The sequence below is a fragment of the Microchirus variegatus genome (genome assembly GCF_963457635.1).
Source record: "Microchirus variegatus genome assembly, chromosome: 20".
Lineage (NCBI taxonomy): Eukaryota > Metazoa > Chordata > Actinopteri > Pleuronectiformes > Soleidae > Microchirus > Microchirus variegatus.
In genome coordinates this window covers 1,394,855-1,409,320 of record NC_139821.1, presented here as the reverse complement: position 1 = coordinate 1,409,320, position 14,466 = coordinate 1,394,855, and the positions used below count along the sequence as shown (strand labels likewise).

The 14,466-nt window shown below is 52.0% G+C and overlaps 1 protein-coding gene across 15 annotated transcripts in view; it reads left to right on the top strand.

Annotated features, from left to right (window-relative positions):
* Positions 1-14,466, top strand: part of ttn.2 (titin, tandem duplicate 2) — a 180,307-nt gene that overhangs the window by 152,696 nt on the left and 13,145 nt on the right. For all 15 annotated transcript variants that reach the window (XM_083907402.1, XM_083907390.1, XM_083907401.1 and 12 more), the window contains 26 exons: positions 78-374; positions 489-1,076; positions 1,172-1,474; positions 1,567-1,863; positions 2,001-2,288; positions 2,379-2,678; positions 2,767-2,918; positions 3,010-3,160; positions 3,253-3,552; positions 3,772-5,538; positions 5,647-5,940; positions 6,028-6,315; positions 6,406-6,705; positions 7,420-7,754; positions 7,850-9,581; positions 9,680-9,982; positions 10,122-10,433; positions 10,524-10,814; positions 10,895-11,194; positions 11,306-11,447; positions 11,673-11,836; positions 11,933-12,235; positions 12,324-12,605; positions 12,690-13,283; positions 13,373-13,663; positions 13,749-14,048. In XM_083907402.1, the coding sequence (XP_083763528.1) occupies positions 78-374; positions 489-1,076; positions 1,172-1,474; positions 1,567-1,863; positions 2,001-2,288; positions 2,379-2,678; positions 2,767-2,918; positions 3,010-3,160; positions 3,253-3,552; positions 3,772-5,538; positions 5,647-5,940; positions 6,028-6,315; positions 6,406-6,705; positions 7,420-7,754; positions 7,850-9,581; positions 9,680-9,982; positions 10,122-10,433; positions 10,524-10,814; positions 10,895-11,194; positions 11,306-11,447; positions 11,673-11,836; positions 11,933-12,235; positions 12,324-12,605; positions 12,690-13,283; positions 13,373-13,663; positions 13,749-14,048 (10,674 nt within the window). The remainder of the gene's footprint in view (positions 1-77; positions 375-488; positions 1,077-1,171; positions 1,475-1,566; positions 1,864-2,000; positions 2,289-2,378; positions 2,679-2,766; positions 2,919-3,009; positions 3,161-3,252; positions 3,553-3,771; positions 5,539-5,646; positions 5,941-6,027; positions 6,316-6,405; positions 6,706-7,419; positions 7,755-7,849; positions 9,582-9,679; positions 9,983-10,121; positions 10,434-10,523; positions 10,815-10,894; positions 11,195-11,305; positions 11,448-11,672; positions 11,837-11,932; positions 12,236-12,323; positions 12,606-12,689; positions 13,284-13,372; positions 13,664-13,748; positions 14,049-14,466) is intronic.

Sequence of the window (14,466 nt, the reverse complement as noted above, 5' to 3'; positions counted from 1 at the left end):
TTACAGTTCTTCACGTCACTTATTATTGTAGAAAAGATAATTACTGATTATTTGAATTTGTGTCCTCTTCTCCACAGAAAAACCAACCCCACCTCCGAAGCTTGGTGTGACTGAGGTGACGAAGGAGAGCGTGTCCCTGGCCTGGGCCAAACCAGACCACGACGGCGGCAGCAGGATCACTGGCTACCTGGTGGAAACTCAGGAGAAGGGCCAGGAGAAGTGGGTGAAGTGCGCCGTAACCAAGTTCACTCACCTCACCGTGTCTGGTCTGAGGGAGAATTCAGAATATTTCTTCAGAGTCCGAGCTGAGAACCAGGCAGGATTCAGCGATGTGAAGGAAATGGTCAACCCTGTGGTGGTCAAAGACCAGCTTGGTAAGTGACAGACTGATCACTAGAATCATCAGAAGAAAATAAAACCAGTGTTTTGTGAAATGATTCACAGATGTCCTTGGTTGTAACGCTTTTGATTTGTCACTTGTGCTTCAGAACCTCCAGAGATCAACATGAACGACTTCCCTCACAACATTGTGTACGTCAGAGCCGGCTCCACCCTCAAGTGTGAGATTCCGCTGACGGGCCGACCTTTGCCCAAAGTCACCCTGGTCAAGGACAACGTGCTGATGAAGTCGACGATGAGGTTCAACTCTGAGGTCACTCCTGACAGCATCAAGATCGAGTTGCGCGAGAGCATCGCTGCAGACCGCGGACGCTACGACATCACCGCCTCAAACTCCAGCGGAACCACCAAGTCCTTCATCAAGATCGTGGTTCTGGATCGCCCCAGCGCCCCACTCGGCCCGGTGGAGCTGTCTGACGTCACAGAGGACAGCGTTAACCTGATGTGGCTCCCGCCGGCATACGACGGTGGCAGCCCCATCACCAACTACATCATCCAGAAGAGGGAGACAACCACAGCCCACTGGGTGGACGTCTCCTCTGCTGTGGCCCGCTGCAGCATGAAGATCATGAAGCTGACCACTGGTTTGGAGTACCAGTTCAGGATCAGGGCGGAGAACAGATATGGAGTCAGCGAGCACGTCGACTCCCCAACTGTCACCGTCAGCCTTCCTTACAGTAAGCATTCTTAGCTTTATTAGCTTTAATCATTCTTTATTTCTTTACTGTGTTTTAAAAATAAAAACCCACCTCCTCTGCTTCTTCCCTGCCAGCTATTCCTGAAGCTCCATCCACTCCAGAGATCACTGCAGTCACCAGAGAGACCATCACTGTGGCCTGGAAGGAGCCCAAGTCAGACGGTGGTAGCCATGTGTTTGGCTACCATCTCCAGATGAAAGACAAAAACAGCATCCTCTGGCAGAGAGTCAACAAAATGGTCATCCGGGCCACGCACTACAAGATCTCCAACATCAACGCCGGACTTATTTATGAGTTCAAGGTGGCGGCAGAGAACGCCGCTGGAATCAGTGACTTTAGCAAGGTCTCTGATGCAGTGCTGGCTATCGACGCCTGTGGTGAGTAGAAGCTCAAAGATAAATCTTCTAAATCTAAAGGCAACGCACGTTCATGTCCACATTTTGTCTCATAAACGACTGTTTTCCCGCAGAACCACCTGTAAACCTGCGCATTAGCGACATCACCAAGAACAGCATCAGCCTGGCCTGGCACAAACCCAACTTTGACGGCGGATCCACCGTCACCGGCTACGTGGTTGAGAAGAGACAGGTCCCCGGCGTCAAGTGGCTCAAGGCCAACATCACCAACGTCACAGAGACCCGCTTCACCGTGACCGGCCTGACCCAGGAGGAGACCTACGTGTTCAGAGTCATGGCCCGGAACGCAGTCGGCTCAGTGAGCAACCCGTCCGTGACCGCTGGACCAGCCACATGCGTGGACACCTACGGTAGGTCTCTAGTTGATCGCCTATTAGCCCAAAAATCACCTGAAATGACCTCAACGGCCAACCGGGGTCCATGACCCACACTTTGGCTGCCTTAGAAAATTAACCCCTAACCCCTTTCTTCTTTGTTTCTGATGCAGGTGCCCCAGAGATCGATATACCTCAGGAATACTTCAGCGAGGTCAAATACGCAGCCGAGTCCAACGTGGAGCTCAAGTTTGACATCAAAGCCAAACCCACCCCCACCATCGAGTGGTTTAAGGACGGCAGAGAGTTGGAGGCCAACAATCAGCTTTCGTTCCAGCACACGTTCGAGTCCACCAGTGTGTTCCTGAAGGAAACCACTCGCCTGAACTCTGGGACCTATGAGGTCCGCGTGAAGAACTCCCTGGGATCTGCGTGTGCTGTTGTCAGGCTGCTCATCCTCGGTATTTAAGTCTTATTTTAAAATAAATGCTCTTTAATTTCATCATGTTTTTTAAGATAAACCCTGACATTTGTGTCTCTCTCTTCTGCAGACAAGCCAGGGCCGCCTGATGGAGAGATCCAGTTCAAGAAGGTGACCGCTGACAAGATCACCATCATGTGGTCTCCGCCCGCCGATGAGGGCGGAGCCATGGTGACCCATTACATCGTGGAGAAGAGGGAGACCAGCAGGATCATGTGGTCCATCGTCTCGGAGAAGCTCGTCGAATGCATCATTAACGTGCCCAGACTCATCCACGGCAACGAGTACATCTTCAGAGTCCGCGGAGTCAACAAGTACGGCGTCGGAGAGCCGCTGGAGTCTCAGCCTATGGTCGCAAGGAATGCCTTTGGTAAGGAAGCTAGTCGCCGATTTGTGAACTCAGGATATTTGATTGTTTTTAAGGCTTCATCTAACCTGCTCGTTATTGCTTTCCGCAGTTCCTCCGAGTGAGCCGTCCAAACCTCAGGTGTCCATGATCACCAAGTCCACCATGACAGTGATCTGGGAAAGACCAACAGTAGATGGAGGCAGCAACATCGACGGCTACTACCTGGAAAAGAGGGAGAAGAAGAGTCTGCAGTGGTTCAAGGTTTGTTTGTTTCTTTCACTCATCCTCACAGATTTGGTCTCACAACCAAGGCTTTTGAGTGTGATTGCGTGACGTTGATGTCTTTGTCCAGGTGGTGAAGGGAACAATCAGAGACACCAGGCAGAAAGTCACCAGCCTGGTGGAGAACAGCGAGTACCAGTACAGAGTCTGTGCCGTCAACAAGGCCGGAGCAGGAAACTACTCTGAGGCCTCTGAACTCTACAAGGCCTACGACCCCATTGGTACGATTCCAGATCACACAAAAAGGATCAGGACGGCCTTGTTTTCTCCACTGTCGGTGTCTTCACGCTGAACCCTTTTTTCTCTTGTCCAGATCTGCCCGGAGAGCCGTCCAAGCTGCACGTAGTCGACTCCACGAAGACGTCCATCACCATCGGCTGGGAGAAACCCGTCTACGACGGAGGCAGCGAAATCACTCATTACATTTTGGACCAGATGAATTCCGAGGACAAGGAATGGGTGACCATCAACCCGCAGGTCAAAACCTGTGAATACGTCGCGTCGCTCCTCAAACCTGGAACCTACTACTTCTTCAGAGTCTCTGCGGTCAACTGCAAGGGCAAAGGAGAGGACATCAAAATGTACCAACCTGTGCAGGCCAAAGATATCCTGGGTTTGTATTCATATGAACTACACACAACTACTTACATGGGGCCAATGCTACGGCTAATTATGTTTCAAGTGCTACCACACACAGATGTTTAGAATTTACTAAGGTTTAGGGTTGTTCCAACCGTTCATCATGTCATTCCTGATGTTTTTGAGGTGGCAAAGAGAGCAAATCTGAAACCAAAATCTAATTCCTCTTCCTTCTACCACTTCTTTCCAACAGAGGAGGCTGATCTGGACTTGGATGTTCCCATGACGACCCAGTACACAGCCAGGGCCGGCCGCGACGTGACCGTGTTCATCCCGCTGAAAGGACGTCCTGCCCCCAACGTCACCTGGCGCCGCAGCGACCGCATCATGGCCGGGGACAACCGCTACACCATCACCAGCAGCGAGCGAGCCACCACTCTGCTCATACCAAAGGTCACCCGCGACGACTGCGGCAAGTACCTGCTGGAGATCGAGAATGGCGTGGGAGAGCCCAAGATAATCACCGTTTCCATGAAGGTTCTGGACAGTCCGTCCATGTGCCAGAAAATGATGATCAAGAACGTAACGAGAGGAAAGTTGACCCTGAGCTGGGAAGCTCCCGTCGTCGACGGAGGTTCTCCGGTCACTAATTACATCGTCGAGAAGAAAGCCTCCACCATGAAGGCCTATCAGGTGATCACAGCTGAGTGTGCCAACACATCTTATAAGGTCTCCGGTCTGGAGGAGGACGTCGCTTACTTCTTCTGCGTTTCTGCTGAAAATGAGTACGGCGTCGGCGACATCTGTGAAACCACCGAGCCCGTCAGACCCACAGAAACTCCAGGACCTGTGAAGGACCTGGTGATGGTAGACTCCACAAAGACCTCCGTTACCCTGCAGTGGACCAGACCAGACCATGACGGTGGCAGCCATATCTCTGACTACATCATCGAGAAGAGGTTCAGAGAAGATCCCACCTGGACGCCGGGCGCTACGTGCAAGCGCTGCAGCTGCGAGGTCACGGGACTCAAAGAAGACTCAGACATGTATTTCAGAGTGTTCGCCAAGAACGAGAAGGGTCTCAGCGACTTCTCCCAGATCGGTCCGATCACAGTGATCGACTTCATCATCCCGCCTGAGGCCAATCTCAGCGATTACCCCAACGGAGAGCTCGCCGTTCGTATTGATCAGAACATCCACATCGAACTGCCCTTCAAGGGTAAACCGAGACCTGCGATTAGCTGGCTGAAGGACAACTTCCCTCTGAAGGAAAGCGATAATGTACGCTTCAGGACCACCGACAACAAGACTTCAGTCACAGTTAGAGGAGTCAAGAAAGAGAACGCTGGCCAGTACACCTTGGTACTGGACAACAGAACCATCAAGAACTACTTTGACATCAATGTGATCACTCTGGGACCCCCGTCTGTGCCTGTTGGTCCGCTCCGCTTCGATGAGATCAAAGCTCAGAGTGTCATCATCTCCTGGGATGAGCCAAAGGAGGACGGAGGTGGAGAGATCACCTGCTACAGTGTGGAGAAACGCGAGACCTCCCATGCAAACTGGAAGATGGTCTGCTCCAGTGTCGTCAGAACCTCTTTCAAGATTCCAAACCTGGTCATGGGAAACTCATACCAGTTCAGAGTCCGCGCAGAGAACAAGTACGGAGTCAGCGAAGCACTGAACTCCTCGGAGGTTGTCGCGGAGCATCAGTTCAAACCTCCAGGTCCTCCAGCAAAACCAGTGACTTTCAACGTCACCAGCGACGGTATGACCATCAAGTGGGAGGCGCCTAGTTTTGATGGCGGATCCCCGATTTTGGGCTATCACGTGGAGAAGAAGGACAGGAACAGCCTCCTGTGGCAGAAAGTCAACTCCAACATCATCTCCAACAGAGAGTACAGAATCAATGGTCTCATCGAGGGTCTGGAGTACTCCTTCAGAGTCTACGCAGAGAATAATGCTGGACTTGGTTCTGTTAGCGAACAGAGCAAACACGCTCTCGCTATCTCCCCCGTTGGTAAGTTCAAAATAGCTTTAAATTAGTATCTTTATGATGTATGATTCTTTTCTGCCCTCTGTGTGTCATTTCTCTCTGGATAAAATGCTTCTTTCCCCCTGACCTTAGATCCACCGGGAACTCCCGTTTGCATCGATGTCACCAGAGACTCAGTCACTTTGCAGTGGGATGTCCCCAAGAAAGACGGCGGCAGCAGAATTGTGGCCTACAGTGTGGAGAGACGCCAAGGCAGAGGCAAATGGCTGCGCTGCAACTTCACCGACATCAGCGAGACCCAGTTCACGGTGACTGGTCTTTCTCCTGGAGACAGATTTGAGTTCAGAGTGATTGCCCGGAACGCCGTGGGCACCGTGAGTCCACCATCGAATTCCTCTGCATACATCATGACCAAGGACGAGAGCAGTGAGTACATTCAACGTTAATATAACCATTAATAATCTGTGTGATTCTAGCCAATCCCTAAAACGTTCGTTCTTTTTGCTTCTCCAGTTGCTCCTGAGATCACTTGGTCACCAGACCAGGTCGCCAGTCTGAAGGCTGGGGAGAACGTGAAGCTCGGCTGCAGCATCACCGGACGTCCTGTGCCGCAGGTCGTCTGGTTCAAGGACGGCAAAGAGATCGACAAGAGGATCATGATCGACATCGACATCACCATCGGCATCGGCACCAGCAGCCTGTTCATTCGCGACGCTGACAGGAACCACCGCGGCATCTACACGGTGGAGGCCAAGAACAGCTCAGGCAGCAAGAGAGCCGACGTCAACGTCAGAGTTCACGGTTGGTAGAAACTTGTGTTTACGTTTCAATGATTCATATTCTACGAGACGAACATTTTATTCAACACTTGCGCGTTCTCGCTCTCCTCAGATACACCTGGACCCGTTGAAGGACCGATACGTTTCACTGGCATCACCGCGGACAAGTGCACCGTGTGGTGGAACCCGCCTGAGAACGACGGCTGCGCCGCCATCACTCACTACGTGGTGGAGAAGAGGGAGACGTCCAGGATCTCCTGGGCCTTGATCAACTCCAAGGTCGAAGCCTGTTCCTTCAATGCGACCAACCTCATCAAGGGCAACGAGTACCAGTTCAGGATCTCTGCTGTCAACAAGTTTGGTGTCGGAAAACCACTGGACTCTGAGCCCTTCATAGCACAGATGCAATACAGTAAGTTAAGACTTATTATAAACAATGGGACAGCAAATCGTGACTCTTTAAACCACTTCTTCCGTGACCCTCATTTTGGAGTCCCTGCTCGAAAATGACATGCCCAAACTAAATAGAGTAAATCTCTGCAGTTACAAACTCTATGTGGATTATCTTGGTATCAAAATAAAGATAACACTTGTGAGATTCCACCAGAGGTGTAAGTTTCACTGTCGTGCCACTGTGTCAGAGTAAATGTACCTTGAACACAGCATAACTGAAGGATTTGTTTCTCTCGCCTTTAAAAAAATATTGCATTATATTGCAAATATCACCTTTAACATGTGCAGTAGGAGCTTAAAAACACATGGAGGTCATGTAACAACATGTGGACATGAGCTGTGCAAAGTCTAGTGCTGCTGAAATGAAGCAGAGTGAAATTACAGAGGTTTTAGTAAAGAGATGTCTAGGCGTTCACTGTGCCATTTGAGATGTCTTAGGTACCAAATTATTAAAAACCCTCCTGCTGGTTTGATCCGTCGGTGTTTTAACTCTATTTCGTGAACATAAGAATGGTTTATATGAGCTTTTAGCCAAGTTTCTGACCTTTCTGTGGGTATGCAGCATGTCTGTGTTTATTAAAGTTAGATATGGTTTTATGACGCTTTTGTCGCGGTTGCCCCCGTGAAGAAGAGGTTAACTTGTTTAACAATCTTATTTTCTGCTCTCTTTCAGCCGTGCCCGATGCCCCCGGTACTCCAGATGCCACTCACGTGACTGGAGACAGCATCACCCTGTGCTGGACCAGGCCCAGAACAGACGGAGGCAACGAGATCAAGCACTACATCCTGGAGAGGAGGGAGAAGAAGAGTCTACAGTGGTTGAAGGTTTCCGCCAAGAGGCCGATCACAGAGCTGAGGCACCGCGTCACCCACCTCACCGAGGGCTACGAGTACGAGTTCCGTGTCATGGCTGAAAATGGCGCCGGCGTGGGTCCGGCCAGCAGCACCTCCAGGCTCTTCAAATGCAGAGAGCCTACAAGTGCTCCTAGCGCTCCCACAGTGATCAAGGTAGGATGAGCATTTCGTCTCACTTTTAATGTGTTTTATGTTATTTTGAATCATCAGAACAGAGACATTAACTCTTCTCGTTTCTTCACGATCAGGTCATTGACTCCACTAAATCCTCTGTCACCCTGGAATGGACCAAGCCGGTCTTTGACGGCGGCATGGAAATCATCGGGTACAACATCGACATGTGCAAGGCCAGCCTCGAGGAGTGGCACAGAGTCAACCACCAAATCTGCATCCACACCAGATACACAGCCAAGGGCTTAGTGCCCGGAGAGCTCTATAAGTTCAGGGTCAGCGCTGTGAATGGAACCGGACAAGGCGAAGCCTCTGTGATTCCCAACCCCGTTCAGGCTCTGGACAGATTGACGTCTCCCGAGATTGACATTGACGCCAAATTCAAGCAAACTCACATTGTGAAAAACGGCGGCACGGTCACCCTCCACATCACCTTCTGCGGCAAACCGGCTCCTCTCGCGACCTGGTCCAAGGTGGACGGCGAGCTGCCCGTCATGGCTGACGTCAACACCACCGAGTCGTTCTCCACTCTGACCATCGAGGCTTGCACGAGGTACGAGGCTGGCAAATACACCCTGTCTCTGGAGAACAACAGTGGACGCAAGTCCATCACCTTCACTGTCAAAGTGCTGGACACACCCGGACCTCCCGGAGCCATCACTTTCAAAGACGTTACCCGGGGAGCCCTGACGCTGATGTGGGACGCCCCCACCACTGATGGTGGAGCCAGAATCCACCACTACATCGTGGACAAGCGTGAGGCCAGCCGTCTGGCCTGGCAGGAGGTCAGTAACAAGAGCTCTCGTCAAATGATCCGAGTCACTGGTATGGATATCGGTGTGCCGTATCTGTTCAGAGTGATTGCCGTCAACCATTATGGCCAAGGAGAACCTCACGAGATGACCGAGCCTGTCATAGCCACAGAAGAACCTGCGCCGCCCAAGAGGCTGGATGTCGTCGACACCACCAACTCCACAGCCTCTCTGGTGTGGCTGAAGCCCGAGCATGACGGCGGCAGCCGCATCAGAGGCTACATCGTGGAGTTCAGAGCCAGAGGCAGTGACCACTGGGTGCTTTACGGAGAGACCAAATCGCGGAAGATGCTGGTCGAAGGTCTGATCGAGAACACGGATTATGACTTCAGGGTCAAAGCCCAAAACGATGCCGGCATCAGTGATCCTCAGGCAACATTGAGCTCCGTGGTCATTAAAGAGCCTCGCATCGAACCCACTGCTGACCTCAGCAGCATTACCAACCAGCTCATCACTTGCAAGATCTCCAACACCTTCACCATTGACATCCCTATCAGCGGCAGACCTGCACCTAAGGTCACCTGGAAGCTGGAGGAGATGAAGCTGAAGGAGACCGACAGACTTTCCATCGTGACCACAAAGGAGAGAACCACCCTGGTGGTGAAAGATAGCAAGAGAAGCGACAGTGGCAAATACTATCTGGTCCTGGAAAACGTTGCTGGTGTGAAGACATTCGCAGTCACCGTGGTTGTTGTTGGTCGCCCATCTCCACCCACAGGCCCCGTGGAGATTTCCGGAGTTTCCTCAGAATCCTGCTCCCTGTCCTGGTCTGAGCCATCCGACGACGGCGGCTCCGACATCGCCAACTACATTGTGGAGAAACGGGAGTCCGGCTCCGCCTCTTGGCAAGTGGTGAACTCCAGCGTGATGAGAACCACCATCAAGGTGACGCATCTGACCAAGTACATGGAGTACACCTTCAGGGTGTGCGCCGAGAACAAGTTTGGCGTCAGCAAGTCCATCGAGTCTGCTGCTGTGGTCATCGAGCATCCATACAGTAAGACACGTTCAAATCCTACGTTCAGATAACGATAAAGTGCCTATATTTTCAGTACGAATGCCTGAGTTTGATGCATTTTTTGAATATATTTACAGTTGCTCCAAGTCCTCCAAGCCGTCCAGATGTGGTATCTGTGTCTGCAAACGCCATCAGCATCAAGTGGGATCTGCCATACGCAGACGGTGGCAGCCAAGTGACAGGCTACTGGATCGAGAAGAAGGAACGCAACACCATCCTGTGGGTGAGGGAGAACAAGCTGCCCTGCCTGGAGTGCCATTACAAGATCTCCAACCTGATCGAGGGCCTGGAGTACCAGTTCAGGGCGTACGCCATGAACATTGCCGGACTCAGCAAGGCCAGCGAGGCCTCCAGACCTGTGGTGGCGCTCAATCCTGTCGGTGAGGAGAAACATTCACGTCTTATTTACAGACCTTAAACCTATGCGGTGAAGGTGGAACCAAATTGGACACCCAAGAGTTCATCTTTAATTTGCTAATGTCACGGAGTAAAACACGGTGTTTTTCTTCCTCTCCTCAGATCCTCCGGGTAAACCTGAGGTGACGGACATCAGCCGCACCTCCGTGTCCATCTGCTGGACCGTGCCGTTCAACGACGGCGGCAGCAAGATCGTGGGCTACGTGGTGGAGAGGAAAGTCTACAGCACGGACGAGTGGGACGACAACCGCTGGCTCAAGTGCAACTACACCACCATCACTGAGAACTACTTCACCGTGTCCAACCTGGGAGAGGGCGAGACTTACGAATATCACGTCATCGCCAAGAACGCCGCCGGAGTCCACAGTGCGCCGTCGCAGTCGACCGGACCCGTCACATGCAAGGACGAATACTGTAAGTTTGATGGTTATTTAATCGCTGACTAAGTCTTAGTTCTGTTATATTGCGTCACTTATAATATTGCGTAACCTTTTGTTGCTGCAGCTCCTCCCAGAGCCGAACTGGACAGCAGCCTGGTGGGCGAGGTGGTCGTCGTCACCGCCGGCTCCGACCTCGTCCTGGACGGCGCCGTCGGTGGTAAACCCGAACCCACCGTGTACTGGTCCAAGGGCGACAAGATGTTGGAGCTCGGGGAGAAGCACTCCCTGACCTACACGGCCACCAGGGCCATGGCTGTCATTAAGAACTGCGACAGGTTTGACTCGGGCAGATACGTCCTGACCGTCAAGAACGCCAGCGGAACCAAGACGGCCTCCGTCAGCGTCAAAGTTCTAGGTGATTATTACTATGACGACAACGTCGATGAATTTAGTAGACGTGTGGCAGGATTTCTGATTCTGGTTCTCGTCTTTCAGACACACCGGGACCTCCGGCCGATAAGATCGTCATCAGCAGAGTGACGGAGGAGAAGTGCACGGTGTCCTGGAAGATCCCGACGGAGGACGGCGGCGACCGCGTCACCCATTACATCGTGGAGCGCCGCGAGACCAGCCGCCTCAACTGGGTCGCCATGGAGACCGAGTGCAAAACGCTGTCGTGCGTCAGCTCCAGGCTGATCAAGAACAACGAGTACAACTTCAGAGTCAGAGGAGTCAACAAGTATGGACCCGGAGTTCCTCTGGAGTCTGAAGCCGTCGTCGCCAGGAACGCCTACAGTGAGCTTCAACTTTTATTCATTATTCATTCAAGGGCAGTTCAGTTCAAAACAAGTTGAAGTGACATTCACCTGATTCTGACCATCTTAACCCCCTTCTTCCGTCTCGCAGCTGTGCCGTCACAGCCCGGGACACCAGAAACCACCGCGGTCGGCAAGGAGCACGTCATCATCGAGTGGCTGAAGCCTGAGAGCGACGGAGGCAGCGAGATCAAGACCTACATCGTGGAGAAACGAGAGAAGAACAGCACCAGGTGAGACCGGCACCTCGTGGCCTTCCAGTTGTGAGGTTTCAGTCGTAGCGCCCGCTAATTTGAACTCACTTATGTCAGTCACTGCCCCCTATTGTTGTTACTGTGGTTTAATATATGAATTATCATGCTAGTTAGCAAACCCGACCAAAGTTGTGGAAACTGGAAAGCACTTATTAAAGGCTTCCACCTTGTCGCTCATCACTGGACGCCTTGTTTTGGACACAGGTGGACTCGGGTGAACAAGACTTACACCATCTACGACACTCGTCTGAAGATCACAGGCCTCCTGGAGGGAAGCGACTACATGTTCAGGGTCACGGCGGTCAACGCCGCAGGAGACAGCGTGCCAAGCGATGCCTCGCCCTACATCCTCTGCAAAGACCCCACATGTAAGAAGAGTTTACCTCCGACAGTCTTTTTCGGTCCTTAACTAGTGCTGAGATTTAAAGAACTTCATTTATCATATTCATTTCATCTACTCTCAGATACACCTGCTCCTCCGTCGACGCCGCGCATCACCGACACAACCAAGCGTAGCATTAGCATGACCTGGACCAGGCCCATGTACGACGGCGGCTCCGACGTCACAGGCTACGTGATGGAGATCCTGGAGGAGGGCTCCGAGCAGTGGTACCGCGCCACCGCCAAGGCCCTCAAAACCACGGAGTACGTGGCCGCAGGGCTGACGGCCAATAAGAAGTACCGGTTCAGAGTAGCCGCCATCAACAGCAATGGCACCGGCGAGTTCAGCGAACCTAGTGCTGAGGTGGAGCCACTGGAGAGAATTGGTGAGTGGTTTCAACTAAAACGATTGAATATTTTCATGATAACCAATGACAAATAAGACATTTAACGCAGCTCATTTCACCCTCTCAGAAATGCCTGACCTGGAGTTGGATGACGACCTTAAGAAAACGTTGTGTCTGCGCGCCGGAGGATCCCTGCGACTGTTTGTGACTTTCACCGGACGGCCGCTACCAGTGGTGTCCTGGAGGAAGACCGGCGTGGAGCTGCAAAGCCGCGGCTTCATTGAAACCACCGATAGCTACACGATGCTAATAGTGGAGAAGATTAACCGCTACGACTCCGGGAAATACGTTGTCGAAGCGGAGAATCCGTCTGGCAAGAAGACTGCCACAATCCTGGTGAAGGTTTATGGTGAGTCGTTAAAAAGTTTGCACAACTTAACGTTCGTGGATATATGAAATATGCATACTAAGATCTTTTCTTTCGCCACACCAGACACTCCTGGTCCTCCAGGCTGTGTGAATGTGAAGGACTACACCAAGGAGTCTGTCGTCATCACCTGGGACGTCCCGAGCATCGACGGCGGCGCTCACGTCAGCAACTACATCATCGAGAAGCGCGACGCCAACATGAAATCATACAAGACCGTCACCACCGAGTGCAGAAAGACCCTGTACAGGATCACTGGTCTGGAGGATGGCGTGCACTACTTCTTCAGAGTCCTGCCAGAGAACATCTACGGTGTCGGCGAGCCCTGCGAGACGGCTGAGGCCGTGCTGGTGTGCGAGGTGCCATCGGTGCCCCTCAATCTCCAGGTCGTCGATGTCACCAAGTCCTCAGTCACCCTGCACTGGGAGAGGCCGATCCACGACGGCGGCAGCAGACTGACCGGCTACAACATCGAGGCCTGCAAAGTGGGCTCGGACCGCTGGGCTTCTGTGGCGACGGTCAAGGCCTCCGTGACCAAGCACACCATCCAGTCTCTGATGGAGAACGACCAGTATCTGTTCAGAGTCCGAGCCACGAACAGCAGAGGAGCCGGCGAGCACATGGACATGGTGACTCCGGTCACGGTCCAGGAGATTAAGGGTAAGAAAACACGTCCATTGTACCCTAGATATATACATGATGAAAATGTTCTCTGAAGTCCCTTAAATAAAATCTCTTGTGTGTTCCAGTGATGCCCAAGATTGACTTGACCAACATCCCTCAGAAGATTGTCCACGTGAATCGCGGCAGACCCATCGACCTCAACATCCCGATACAAGCCAAACCTCAGCCTGAGGTCCTCTGGTTCTTTGGCGGCGTCCAGCTCAAGGACAGCCTGGACCGCATCAAGATCGAAAGCAACGGCAAATACACCCACCTGGTCATACGCGAGACCACAATCAACGACACGGGAGACTACACGATACAAGTAAAGAATGCCATCGGCATGGCGACCGAGGTCATCAAAGTCATCATCCTCGGTGAGGGAAAACGCAAACATTAACAGTAATTAGTACAAAGAAACGATGTAAGATACTAACTCACCGCATCCTCCTGTCCATCCAGACAAACCTGGCATCCCGATCGGTCCAATGAGGATCGAGGAGACCGACGGTCTGTCCGTGACGGTCAGCTGGATGCCTCCGGAGAAGGACGGCGGCGCCAATGTCAGCGGCTACGTGGTGGAGCAGCGCGATGCCCACAGGCCCGGCTGGATGACCGTCTCAGAGTCTGTGACCCGACCCTGCTTCAAGTTCTCCAGACTTTCAGAGGGAACCGAGTATGTGTTCCGGGTCGCTGCCATGAATCGCTTTGGCATCGGCCTCTTCCTGCAGTCTGAGGTGGTGGAGTGCAAGACCATCAAGAGTAAGTTATCATTAGGGCCCGAGCACCTGGCACAAAGTGCGAGTAACCTATTGTTCCTGTTGAGATTTTTATTTTATTTTTTCTCCGACGTTGCGGTCAATTTTGAGGGGGTTAACATGCATGAATTCTCTTGAAATTTGGCATGGAGGTCGGGTAGGCAAAAAATGCAATAGTGGCATAGGGCACTAACCCGTGACGAGCCCCAAGGCTCAACAGCGCCCCCAGAAGTCGGGTTGGGATGACACAAAAGTAGTCCGATCTGGATGAAATTTGGTGAGTGTGTTGAGCATAGTCCAAATTTTCTCGAGGATTTTTTTGGGATCTTTTGACGCGAGATAAAGTGGTCAAATTTGCATAAACTGCTACATTTTTTATTTTTTCTTTTGTGTCTAAATCACACATAGTTGTTCCAATTTGA